The sequence below is a fragment of the Medicago sativa genome, chromosome 1 (genome assembly GCF_051527215.1).
Source record: "Medicago sativa cultivar Bolivia chromosome 1, Bolivia_mono, whole genome shotgun sequence".
NCBI classification, from domain to species: domain Eukaryota; kingdom Viridiplantae; phylum Streptophyta; class Magnoliopsida; order Fabales; family Fabaceae; genus Medicago; species Medicago sativa.
This window is the reverse complement of record NC_140749.1, coordinates 37,455,245-37,467,665: the sequence shown is the minus strand read 5'-3', so window position 1 is coordinate 37,467,665 and position 12,421 is coordinate 37,455,245. Positions and strand designations below refer to the sequence as shown.

The following is a 12,421-nucleotide window of genomic DNA, read 5'->3' as shown; positions in this document are numbered from 1 at the left end:
TGGCCTTCTAAAAGCCTGATACGGTCTACTAGCCTGTTTAAAAGCCTATATCTTATGAACATCTTTAAATAAGCAATGTGATTCAAGTCTAAATGGACTTGTGAACTAATAGTTCAATTATATTAAACTCTCTTTTGATAATCAACACGAGGTTTTAGGGAATTCGACTATATATTGTATCATATTTCTATTATAGTTTATAATAGTATATTTATATATGCAAAAAATTAATGTATACTAATAAAGCTTAAATTATTGAAAAAGTTTACAAATTTATATTTTAATTCAAAATGCAAAATATAATATAATAATAAATAATATTATTTATATTCCTTAAATAGACCGGCCTAATAGGCTTTTTGAGAGGCCTGTGGCCTGACCTTTTAAGCTAAATAGGCTTAAAAAAAAGCCTAGGCCTTCTCTATTTAAGAAAAAAGTCTGGCCTGGTCTGGTCTGTCGTAGGCTAGGCCGTAGGCCCCTGTAGGCCGGCCTGACCTATTCCCATCCCTAACCGCAAGTCACAACGTCACAAAAGAAACGAAAACCAAGGGAGATAATCCACCTCAAAGATAATAAGCCAGATATAGTTAGTTATATAATTTTTTAATTTTAAATTTTTGGATCAATGATATCATAATTTTAACTCGGTACTTTATATTAATTTCAGGTGCTAATCTCCATTCAACCTAAAAAATTTGGTATCTATATCAATTTCTGTTTACTCCTTTGGGGTTAATCATTGATTTTTTTTTCCTTATATTTTCTTCAAGAAAGGTGTGAGCTGTTGATTTAGAGTCCATTAGGATGGATTTCTTTTTGAGATCATCCATAATAGTTTATGCAAATAAATAAGGTGTTATGTGTTTTTCATAAGTTTCTTAAGATGATTTATGAAAAAACAACTTATGAAAATACGATTTTTATAATCAAGTCAATACTAAAATAAGATGAATCAAGTAAATATAAAAATTGCTTAAATATGCCTTTAGTCCCTGCACTTTCATCAGATTTTGGCATTGGTTCCTGCACTTTGTAAAAATATTGGTATTGGTGCCACATGGCATGAAATGATTGGGCCACGTGGCACTCCGTTAGTTTTGTGTTTTTTTTTTTAACAGAAAGTTAACAAAGGGATCAATACCAATATTTTTACAAAGTGCAGGGATCAATTCTAAACAAAAAAAAGTGCAGGGACCAATGCCAAAATCTGAAGAAAGTGCAGGGACCAATGACACATTTAACTTATAAAAATTGTGCACGTTGCATTGCGGTGAAGGATACTCATTGAGGGTTGTAAAGTGATGGACGGTTTGTTACGGACTTTTCTCATCAATGAGTAAAATATAACGTGGGATGAACGAGAAAGATGTATTTAACAATAATTCATGCAAGGTTGGCTACACGCGGTTGTAGTTCTTTTTAGTAATTTTCGATGACCTTTATTGACGTGTTACAAAATGATGATTGATTACTCCTCGTTGTGACATGTATCTTAGTGTTTTTATTGAGTCTTTTGTTTTATATTTTAGAATTTTTTTTTAGAGAATTAAAGTGAGTTAGTGATAGTTTGGCAAAGAGCTTGTAATGTTTTGTTAAAGTGGTTGTATTTCCATAACCATACAACTCTATAGGGTGGATATATTGAAGATATTGAAGTCCAACCCAGTTTGAGAATTATGTTTCAAGTCCTAAGCACATATCAAAATGTGAAAATTCCAGGAAGAGCGAATAAATAAAAAAAAATACCTCAGATGCATGCACATACTGATGAGCAGAAGAGGAAGAATGTCACGGGCGTACATGCAACGTCCGTGACATGAACCGAGATGCGCATCTTTAAGATGAAGCTGGTCATGTGGATTATTGAACAACACACACGATGAGTGTAAGGCTATACACACGAGTGTGCGATTTGAATTTTTCCTATATGTTCAATTTCTCAACAAAAAATAAGCATTTTGAATTATTATGACTTTAAAGACTACAAAGTTCGATCCAGGGAGCAAAAGTGGTGGTTTTCACCCTTTATAAACAAGATTAAGAATTTATATTAGTGTTGAATGATAAACCTTTATGGCATTGTCTAAACCATGTAATCTAATATGTCATCTATTTATTCAATTTGAACTATGTTTATTAACGTTACCTTGTGCTAAATGCTTTTCACTGCGTGATCTTGTGCTTAATGCTTTTCGCTATTACAATTCGCTATTAACCCTACATTTTATAACTTGAACTAGTTACAATGTTCTCTAATTTATCTAGACATAGGGAATTTGCAAGCTCTACTTTTGTTTATGCTCTCGGTCCGATGAGGGGGTAAACCACTTATTTATATCATGCATTATTTCACACAAGAATTGGTGTCATGAGTTGAAGTGAATTGGAGTTGGTGTGGTTGCAAAAAGATATTAAAGATAAGTGTAAGTCATAAAATAGTGTGAACTTTCAAATCTTTCTTAATTGGAGTTAGGGTTTCCAATTATTTTTTTTTTTGAAGGAGGGTTTCCAATTATTGGTGCTTATGGAATACTAATACTACAAATAAAATTTTATTCCAAGGTGACTCAATCATGGGGTTGATTCATGAATATGATGGTGGAAATACGTGTGTTAACTCGTATGATTGGCATAAATCTGTTCGAGACTTAATCTCTTGTATTGACGAGTTACCCTTGTCCTATTAATCTATTTTGCTTATCAAAGAAAAAAAAGTCAATCGGCGAATAAGATAAAGATTGTTTCACTTATAAACATATATTCATGTCTTATTTCCTCCATTGTAAAACTCTTAATAATACTTGATTTTGATTTGTTTATAAAATAGTGGCTACATTATACATGTAATAGTCTCAAATATCTAACTAAATAAATAGATTAAAAAATTGTTAAAAAAAGACTAAAAATATTAAGATTATATTTACTTGTGTGTTGGTGTTTTTCAAATTACTCGTTATTTTAAAGGAGTATACTTGTAAAAGAATATAAAAGTCTAAAGCAATCAAAAAGCATTACATATAACAATCATACATTATAATCCAAAGACTAACATAGAGTTCATATGAAATATAGCTTCTTACAACAGCAAATTAAAACGACTTAACATAGAAATGCATTATAATAAACACAAACATTTTCAATTGAAACAACTAGTACTCTAGTAGTGGGGAAGTCTTTCAATTGAAACTTGAAACACAAACATTTTTTCATCAATCAACTTCAATTTGCAAGTATCTCCAATCTTCAATTTGCAATCTTCCTTAAATTTTTGCCAACCTGCATAGAACCTAAATCCTGTTGACTGATAATATGTCACTTTTACCAACCATGATTTTCCCCCATTTGTCAACTCCAAAATTTTTCCATGAAGCTCTTTATGCTTCTTAAAAAACTCATGTCGAATATACTGCAAACACAACAAATTTTTATTTATACACAGTTTTAACATATATCTATATAGTAACCACATTTAACATAATTAATCCTACCGGGTAAGTAGAATTCACACGAATCTCGATTGTGATCGGTTTCATCACATTACCACCTAAGTCTGCTGAAACACAATGAAGATATATAATTTTTATGATATGATGATTGTTGTCGACGTTAAATATTGATAAACTTGTTTCTTCATCTCTTTGACACTAGAAAATATTGAAATTAAAAAAAAAAAAATATGTACACTATTTACAGATATTATCTATATTTGACTAACCATAGTTAGTATAGAGGTTTGACCTTGTTTGTACTTATTACACCTAGTTAATATAGAGGTCTGACTTTGCCTGTACTTATTACACCTAGTTAATATAGAGGTAATTAGTATATAATTGTACATATCTGACTTCTTTTGATATACAGAGCTATCAATGAGAATACAATTTTCCTTCACTTTCTCTTTTTTCCATCATGTGTGTATGTGATGCTAAGATGGTATCAGAGCTCAAATCTTGAGTTCTGGTTTTGTCATCGTTCTTCAATTTCCTTCTTTCTGCAATTCGATTGAAATTGATTTCTTCAATTTTCTTTCAATCGGTGCAATTTCTTCAATTTTCCCTCTTCTTTCCTTCGTTGTTTTGCAACTCGATTGAAATTGATTTCTTCAATTGCCTTTCAATCGGTTCGAGATCTTGATTTTGTGATTTACATCACGATGACAACAAGCCAGATTCTCAATCCCTATGCCGATTTTGCGACGAACACCACCAATCCCTTTTACCTCCATCCCAGTGAAACTCCTGCAGTGGTGCTTGTCACGCCTTTACTCGAAGGAACGAAGAATTTTCAGTCCTGGATTCTCTCTATGCGCGTGGCTTTGGTTTGCAAGAACAAGTTAGGGTTTGTTGATGGCACAATCCCCATTCCTGAGAAACAAGATTCTCACTACAATCAGTGGATTCGCTGCAACAGCATGATTCTTGCCTGGTTGCAGCGATCGTGTTCACCAAATGTGCAGAAATCCATTATCTTTTTCCGCACAGCATCAACAGCTTGGAAGGACCTACATGATCGATTTGATCAAGGTGACATGTTCAAAATTGCTGATCTTCATGAAGACATATACAAATTGTCGCAAGGTAGTCGTGATATTTCAGATTATTACATTCAATTGAAGTCACTTTGGGATGAATTAGAGAGTTTCCGGCCATTACCGCAATGTAAGTGTTCGATTCAATGCTCTTGTGGTGCTATACAATCTATAAGGCTGTTTAGGGATCAGGATTATACCATTCGTTTTTTGAAAGGTCTTAATGATGAGTATGCCCATGTAAGGTCTCAAATTATGATGATGGAACCTTTTCCCACTATCAGTAAAGCTTTTTCACTTGTTGCTCAACAAGAAAGGGAATTTCATATCTCTAATGTTGAAACCGAACTGAAAGATCTCACTGTTGATTCTGGCAAAGCATGTGTTGCCAATGGTAGTTATTCAAACTTTTCCAATAGAGGAAGAGGGGGTTATAATAACAACAAAGGTCGTGGAAGACAAAATTCTGGTGGTAGAGGTCAAGGAGGAAACAGATTATGCACTAATTGTAACAAGACTAATCACACTGTTGATACATGTTACTTTCTTCATGGTTTTCCTCCTGGTTATCAGACTAGAAACACCGCTAAATCTGGTCCTTCTGCAAATTTGGCTTTTGGAGGCACCAAATCTGATGCTGAGCAGATATCTACCCCAGACACTTCAACTAACGGTGTACTTTTATCACAGGAGCAGTACAAAGGACTCGTAGAATTACTTCAACAGTCAAAGCATCAAATTCAGTCTTCCGCTTCTGCCAATACTATCATGACTTCTACTAATCCTCTTTCAAATTCTGTCACCTCCAATTCTCTTGCATTCAATACTAATTCTAATACTACATTTGGTAAGAATCTTACCTCCTGGATCATTGATACAGGAGCCACCCACCATATCACTCATAATTTTTCCATACTTACCAAATGTCATTCCATCAATCCTATTAGAGTTGATATGCCAAACAAAACTTATGCAATTGCCACTCTAGCTGGCACAGTATTAATTTCCACCGAGTTACAATTGCATAATGTATTGTTTATTCCTAATTTTCATGCAAATTTACTTTCCGTGCCACAACTTCTTTCCAATAGTAACTGCTATGCTATTTTTACTACTCACTCTTGTTCATTTTTGCAGAACAATACCAAGAGGATGATTGGTTCAGCTAGCCTAAGTCATGGACTATACATGATGGAAGTTCCTATATCTGAGTCTGGTTCTTGCAGTTCTGCTCTTATTTATAATGTTCCCCAACACAACATTTCATGTAATTCAATTTCTAAATCTTCAAAGGATAGTTTTCTGTGGCATAGGAGATTAGGCCATCTTTCTCTTGAGAGACAACAAAGTATGTCTACTCAATTTCCTTTTATTTCTTTTCACAATAATAAAGTCCCTTGTGATGCTTGTCAATTTTCCAGACAAAGGAAGTTACCTCATTTTAGTAGTATCAATAAAAGCTCTCGTATATTTGAACTTTTACATGCTGACATTTGGGGACCATATGCTCATACATCCATCTTTGGTCATCGATATTTTTTAACCCTTGTTGATGATTTCAGTAGGTTTACTTGGGTCATCATAATGAAATCCAAAGCTGAAACAAGAAAACATATCACTCATTTTATTGCATTTATTGAAACACAATTTCATACAAAATTAAAATGTCTTCGAAGTGATAATGGTGTTGAGTTTCTCATGCATGACTTTTATTCCAGCAAGGGTATTGTGCATCAAAGAACTTGTGTTGAGACTCCTCAACAAAATGGCACTGTTGAGAGAAAACATCAACATATTTTAAATGTGGCTAGAGCCTTGTTTTTTCAAGCACACTTACCAAAAACTTTTTGGAATTTTGCTGTTCAACATTCTGTGCATCTCATTAACAGAACCACTACTCCTCTTTTAAATAATAAAACTCCATATGAATTACTTTATAAACAACCACCCACATTTTTGCATCTTAAGGTTTTTGGTTGTCTGTGCTATGCATCCACTTTGCATGCTCACCGCACTAAATTTGATCATAGAGCTAGAAAAACAGCTTTTCTTGGTTATAAAGAGGGTGTAAAGGGCTATATTCTGTATGATTTGCAATCTCATCAAATTATCATTTCTAGGAATGTTATTTTCTTTGAGGATAACTTTCCTTTTCATATTTCTTCTTCTACCAATCCTTTTGATCCTAATACTACTTCTGCAAATGATATCCCACATGTCTTTCTTGACACTAATGTCACACCTTCAGATTCTTTAGAACCCACACCTTTAGAACCTGTTATTGTTCCCCCTTCTCCCATTGAACCCGAAATTCCCCATTTAGACAATCATGTCCCAAACATAGCTGAACCTAATCCTGGTCTTCCACTTAGGCATTCAACGAGAATCACGAATAGGCCCAGTTACTTGAATGACTATCATTGTTCATTGGCTAGTTGCTCCAATCTCTCCTCAGGTGATGTTCCTTCTACTCCCTATCCTTTATCTTCTGTCTTATCTTATCAAAATTGTTCTCCTGCATATAAAAACTTTTGTTTGGCAGTTACTATACACACTGAACCCAAAACTTTTTTACAAGCTTCTAAACATGACTGTTGGCAGAAAGCTATGAAGGCTGAACTTGATGCTTTGGCCTTGAATAATACATGGTCCATTGTAGATCTTCCTAATGGTAAAACTCCCATTGGTTGTAAGTGGGTCTATAAAATTAAATATCATGCTAATGGTTCTATTGAAAGGCACAAGGCCAGACTTGTTGCCAAGGGCTACACCCAGCTTGAAGGTGTAGACTATTTTGAAACTTTCAGCCTTGTTGCTAAATTGACTACGGTTAGAGTTCTCTTAGCAATTGCTGCTGCTAAAGGTTGGTTTTTGGAACAACTAGATGTGAACAACGCTTTTTTACATGGGGATTTAAGTGAAGAAGTCTACATGACACTTCCTCCTGGATTATCTTATTCTACCTCAAATTTATCCACCAAAGTTTGTCGATTACATAAGTCATTATATGGCCTTAAGCAAGCTAGTAGGCAATGGAATCAGAAACTTACTCACACCTTATTGTCCCTTGGATATAAACAGTCTTCTGCTGATCACTCTCTCTTTATCAAATCCAAAGCTACTTCCTTCACTACTCTTTTAGTATATGTTGATGATATTGTGCTGGCAGGAAATGACATGTCTGAAATTGCTTTTGTTAAATCTGTCTTGGATCAGAAGTTCCGTATCAAAGACCTTGGTGCTCTTAGATTTTTTCTTGGTCTAGAAATTGCTAGATCTAGTCGTGGCATAGTCTTAAATCAAAGGAAATATACATTAGACCTGCTTGATGACAGTGGTCTCCTTGCGGCTAAACCAGCCTCCACTCCTTGTGATCCTATTTTTAAGTTCAGCAACACTGGAAGTGAAGTATTTCCTGATGTAACTGCTTACCGGAGACTTATAGGTAGATTGATATACTTATCTACTACCAGACCTGACATAGCTTATTCTGTGCAACAACTTAGCCAGTACTTGTCCAAGCCTCTACATTCTCATTTTCAAGCTGCCACTCGAATTCTCAGATATCTCAAGTCTGCTCCTTCCCAAGGACTTTTCTTCCCTGCTGCGAATTCCTTTCAGCTAACTGGATTTGCAGATTCTGATTGGGCATGTTGTATTGACACCAGAAAGTCAATCACCGGATATTGTGTTTTCCTTGGTCCTGCCATCATTTCCTGGAAATCCAAGAAGCAAGAAACTGTTTCATCTTCATCTTCTGAAGCTGAATACAGGGCCTTAGCCAAGCTCACAAGGGAAATTCAATGGATCAACTACCTTTTGGCAGATTTACTTGCTCCTATTACTGCTCCTTCAGTTCTTTACTGTGATAATAAATCTGCTATTTACCTTGCACATAACCCCACTTTCCATGAGAGGACCAAGCACATTGAAATTGATTGCCATGTTATACGAGAAAAGATTCAACAAGGAATCATCCGGTTACTACCTGTTCCCTCAGCTTCTCAACTAGCTGATGTCTTCACCAAACCATTACATGCTACTTCTTTCAAGTCTTTTATTTCCAAGTTAGGACTTTGCAATCTACACAGTCCAACTTGAGGGAGGGTATTATCTATATTTGACTAACCATAGTTAGTATAGAGGTTTGACCTTGTTTGTACTTATTACACCTAGTTAATATAGAGGTCTGACTTTGCCTGTACTTATTACACCTAGTTAATATAGAGGTAATTAGTATATAATTGTACATATCTGACTTCTTTTGATATACAGAGCTATCAATGAGAATACAATTTTCCTTCACTTTCTCTTTTTTCCATCATGTGTGTATGTGATGCTAAGAACAGATTTTTATTTGATATTCTTGAACTAGTTTTTTTTTTAATTGGTCCTTGAACTTTTAAATAATTTATAATTTAAGAGGGAGAGGTAAATAAATTGTAAGAGACATAAACCTAAATTATTATAAATTCAAAACAGATATTGTTATAAACTATTTTTAAAATGTAAGAAAGCCTAATGTTAGAAAACCTAGTTATAATTTTTTAAAAAGTTTTAGATACTAAATTAACACTTAATTCAAAAACCTATTTAAAAAATCTAAAAACTTTAAACAAGTACATACTCGAAAGAACATGGCAGCTCCTCGAACTTCCTTCAATGCCTCTTCTCTTCCCAATATCATCATCATAAGAAGAGATCATTCCTTCATAACCTTGTCATTGTTCAAAGGAATTGAAGAAAATCAATTGATATTAAACAAATTTGGTGAATCACATGTCAATGAAAAAACAATTTTTTTAAATAAAGTAAGAAGGAAAAACCTTTGGCTTGGGTAATAGTTATGGTGAATGAAAGTGGTTGAAGTTGAGTCATCACAAATTTACATTTATCACCAACTTGTAAGTTATATTTTTTGGCAAATGGCTTCCAACCACTGGTCACAATGCAAGTTCTATTATTCTTGATATCTTGAAACATCACCTTCACTTTCATAGGCATGTTCTCACCAAATCTAATGCTTGCAGATGACCCTTTAAGGTTCTCATTCAAATATGCTCTTGAAAAGTCACTTGGTATCCTCTATTTCAATTCAAGGTTTATTAGAGATATTAATTAAAGCCAAAATTTATTAGTAACTTATATAATTTATGTGATATAGCCAAATAACTAATAATTTAGAACATAAGTTCCTTCAAAAAATAATATTTGAACATAAGTATAATGTTTTATTAGTAGACTTACCAAAGTATAGCCATGGGCGTAAGATTGTGACAATTCAAGTTCAAAACTTGGATTCTCATTATTGTCTCTCTCACTAATTGTTGAGCATTTTTTAGCCTTCTTAATCATACCTCCTCTCTTACTACCTGCAAAGTAAAAAAAAAACAAAAATCTATTTTAGCCATATATAAGGTAGAATAACAATTGAAATAAAAAAAAAAAAAAATATAATGAACTCACCTGTGATTTTTTGCTGAATAATTTTTCTCTTGCCGTTTTTTCTCCTTTGAGATGTGCCAGCACTATTAGTAACATTGTCATCACTCAGTTCAACAACTTCTTGAACTTCTTCTCTACCTTCACAACTTTCATCAATGAATTTTATATTGGAATAGTCTTTTTCCAATGTATTGTGACCAAAAATCTTAACCTTAAAATATGGGCCACCTAAATATTTGAATACTAAAGCATATCCATCTTTTAGAGACTTTGCAAAATTCTCCCAATTTCTCTTAAACCAAATATCACCTTCACGCTCCACCCAAAATATTTCCTTTTGAGCACCATTTGGAAGTCTAAGAATTACTGGATTTGGTATTTTTTTCCAATATTTCTCCACAAATTTCTTGGGAACCCTCTGCAACAGACAATAATCATTTATGAATAAGGATATGTAATGCAACAGGAAGAAGAAACTTTATAGACAATTTATAAAAATTATTAACAAATGTATAGTTGGATTGTGATTTGTAATTGAAAGGAATATTTAGTTGCATGTATATTTAATTTAACATGCAAATTCTATCGAATGTAATTTTGTAATATGCTTACAAGCTCTCCCTTATGTAGTTCATGATTTCGAACTATCTTCAAGAACTCTTCTGGATGATGTAATGACATGACTCAGACAGATATTAGAAATATGGTAATGGAGTGACAAACTTCATGAACTTTTATAGTAGAAGTTTGTATTTGTTTTTTGGTTGAGATAAATAATATTTTTTAAATAAAATACACAACCCACAATGATAGATTTTTTTAGTAGATTTGGAGAAATACTTATATATTCATCGATCATAAATGGGAAATGATAGATACAATGACAAATTTTATCAAGAAAATTTTAAGACAGTGTATTTGCTAACACCTTTCCTTAATTACACACCATTATCTCTATTGATTTCCGACAAATAACAAATTTAATTGGCTGAGACCTTGTCTTAATCGATTCTTGATAAAATCTCTCTAATTAAATAGCAATGTGTTTTATCTTGGTTTTCGGGTGTCAAACATTGATTACGTTTGAACCTTTTAAACCGGTGATATCTTATTTTTTCTTGGGAAGGGAAAAAGTAAGCAAAACCCTTGAGAATCGAGGTCCGGGAGTTGTTTTCGCTACGGGAAGGTGTTAGGCACCCATAACGACTATAGTATCCTATAGGAACTGTCTTTAATTTATACGCGCGCGCTTCATTTTTAAATGCTATTTTGAAATGTTATTAAGCCTAGGAATTTTCTAAGTGGAGAATTGGAGGGAGAAGAATGTGTTTGAATTTTTATTTTATTTGAATTGAAGGAATTTTGTTCCTTGCCTACGTACCCGTTTAAGGGATCAAATCCACCGTAGTTCTCTTCCAAAAATGTTTTTGTTTTTGTTGGTTGATTTTAAGTTTGAAAATGGGATTTTGAAGAATAGAGATTGAGAGGCCTCAAGGGCATGAGAATTTAAGAAAAGGTGAGGTTTGATTAGTGATTTGCAAAAGAAGTCAAATATGATTATTTTCATTGAATTTTGATTAAGAAAAAGAAAGAGAAAATTACAATGGGATTTTGATCCCAAGGTTTATTTAGAAAATGATTTGAGTGATGTTGTTCACATTTTTTGGAAAATTGGTTTTTCTAAGTATAAAGCCTAAACATTCATCTAAACATACAATCCTAAACATACATCTAAACATGCATATTCTAGCTATCTATCTAAAGTGAGGTGTGTGCATGTGTCGGTGCTTGTGTCGGTGTACATTTATTGGAGTCCATTGTCCTTAATACATCACACCCTAGATACATTCTATGGCCTCTTTGCCAAGAAATTTAAATTGCATGAAAGTAAAATATTACAAGAACTCCTAAATCTTTACATTCTAATTTTTGCATGAAATTGAAACTTAAAGTGCAAGAAATAAGGTGGAGAGGAAGATGAAGTGTGAATGCTTATGATGAATATGAGACATGAAATGAAATGGTTAGTAACACATGGCAATATCAAAAGGAATAAAGCAAGAGAAACATTATAACATAAAGGATAGAAAACCAATCACAATAAAGGCAAAATGAATGCAAACATGACTAAAATTTGTTCGTAGAATGCAAGAGCCATATGACCTATAATTCTCACATTCCAATACATTTTTAAAGGTTTAGAATCAAATCTTGGAATGGGAATTAAGGCAACATGGTCAATCTTGACATTTTGGAAACAAACTTAAGCATATTTGCATTAATTATTTACACAAGTAACTTGTAAACTAAGCAACCTATCAAGATTCACACTAATGCAGCAATATCAAACACAAACAGTGGCTAAGACCCCATGAAATCAAGTGGTATAGGTAGCAAATATTCTTCAAGCAATTGGGATTAAAATCAAGCAAATTTTCATTCATTTTT

General features: G+C 33.3%; 1 protein-coding gene across 2 annotated transcripts; it reads right to left on the bottom strand.

Moving 5' to 3' along the window:
* Positions 1–3,037: 3,037 nt before the first annotated feature.
* On the bottom strand, positions 3,038–11,010 carry LOC146954741 (B3 domain-containing transcription factor VRN1-like). Of its 2 annotated transcripts, none has more exons than XM_085718122.1 (7): positions 10,586–11,010; positions 9,995–10,391; positions 9,776–9,900; positions 9,355–9,613; positions 9,156–9,245; positions 3,489–3,553; positions 3,038–3,406 (listed from the first exon to the last, which is right to left on the bottom strand). In XM_085718122.1, the coding sequence occupies exons 1-7, from the start codon at positions 10,652–10,654 to the stop codon at positions 3,158–3,160; spliced, it is 1,254 nt and encodes a 417-aa protein (XP_085574248.1). In that variant the 5' UTR covers positions 10,655–11,010; the 3' UTR covers positions 3,038–3,157. The 2 variants fall into 2 exon arrangements, with proteins under 2 accessions (XP_085574248.1, XP_085574253.1); XM_085718127.1 differs by having other exon boundaries at positions 3,489–3,550.
* Between the last annotated feature and the right edge of the window lie 1,411 nt (positions 11,011–12,421).

Bases quoted from the DNA above. Each gene is read 5' to 3' on its own strand.
- LOC146954741 (XM_085718122.1), bottom strand. From the start codon at position 10,654: ATGTCATTACATCATCCAGAAGAGTTCTTGAAGATAGTTCGAAATCAT. The intron at 10,392-10,585 runs GTAAGCATATTA...TGTCTGTTGCAG, and splicing joins AACTACATAAGGGAGAGCTT to AGGGTTCCCAAGAAATTTGT. The intron at 9,614-9,775 runs GTAAGTCTACTA...GAATTGAAATAG, and splicing joins ACGCCCATGGCTATACTTTG to AGGATACCAAGTGACTTTTC.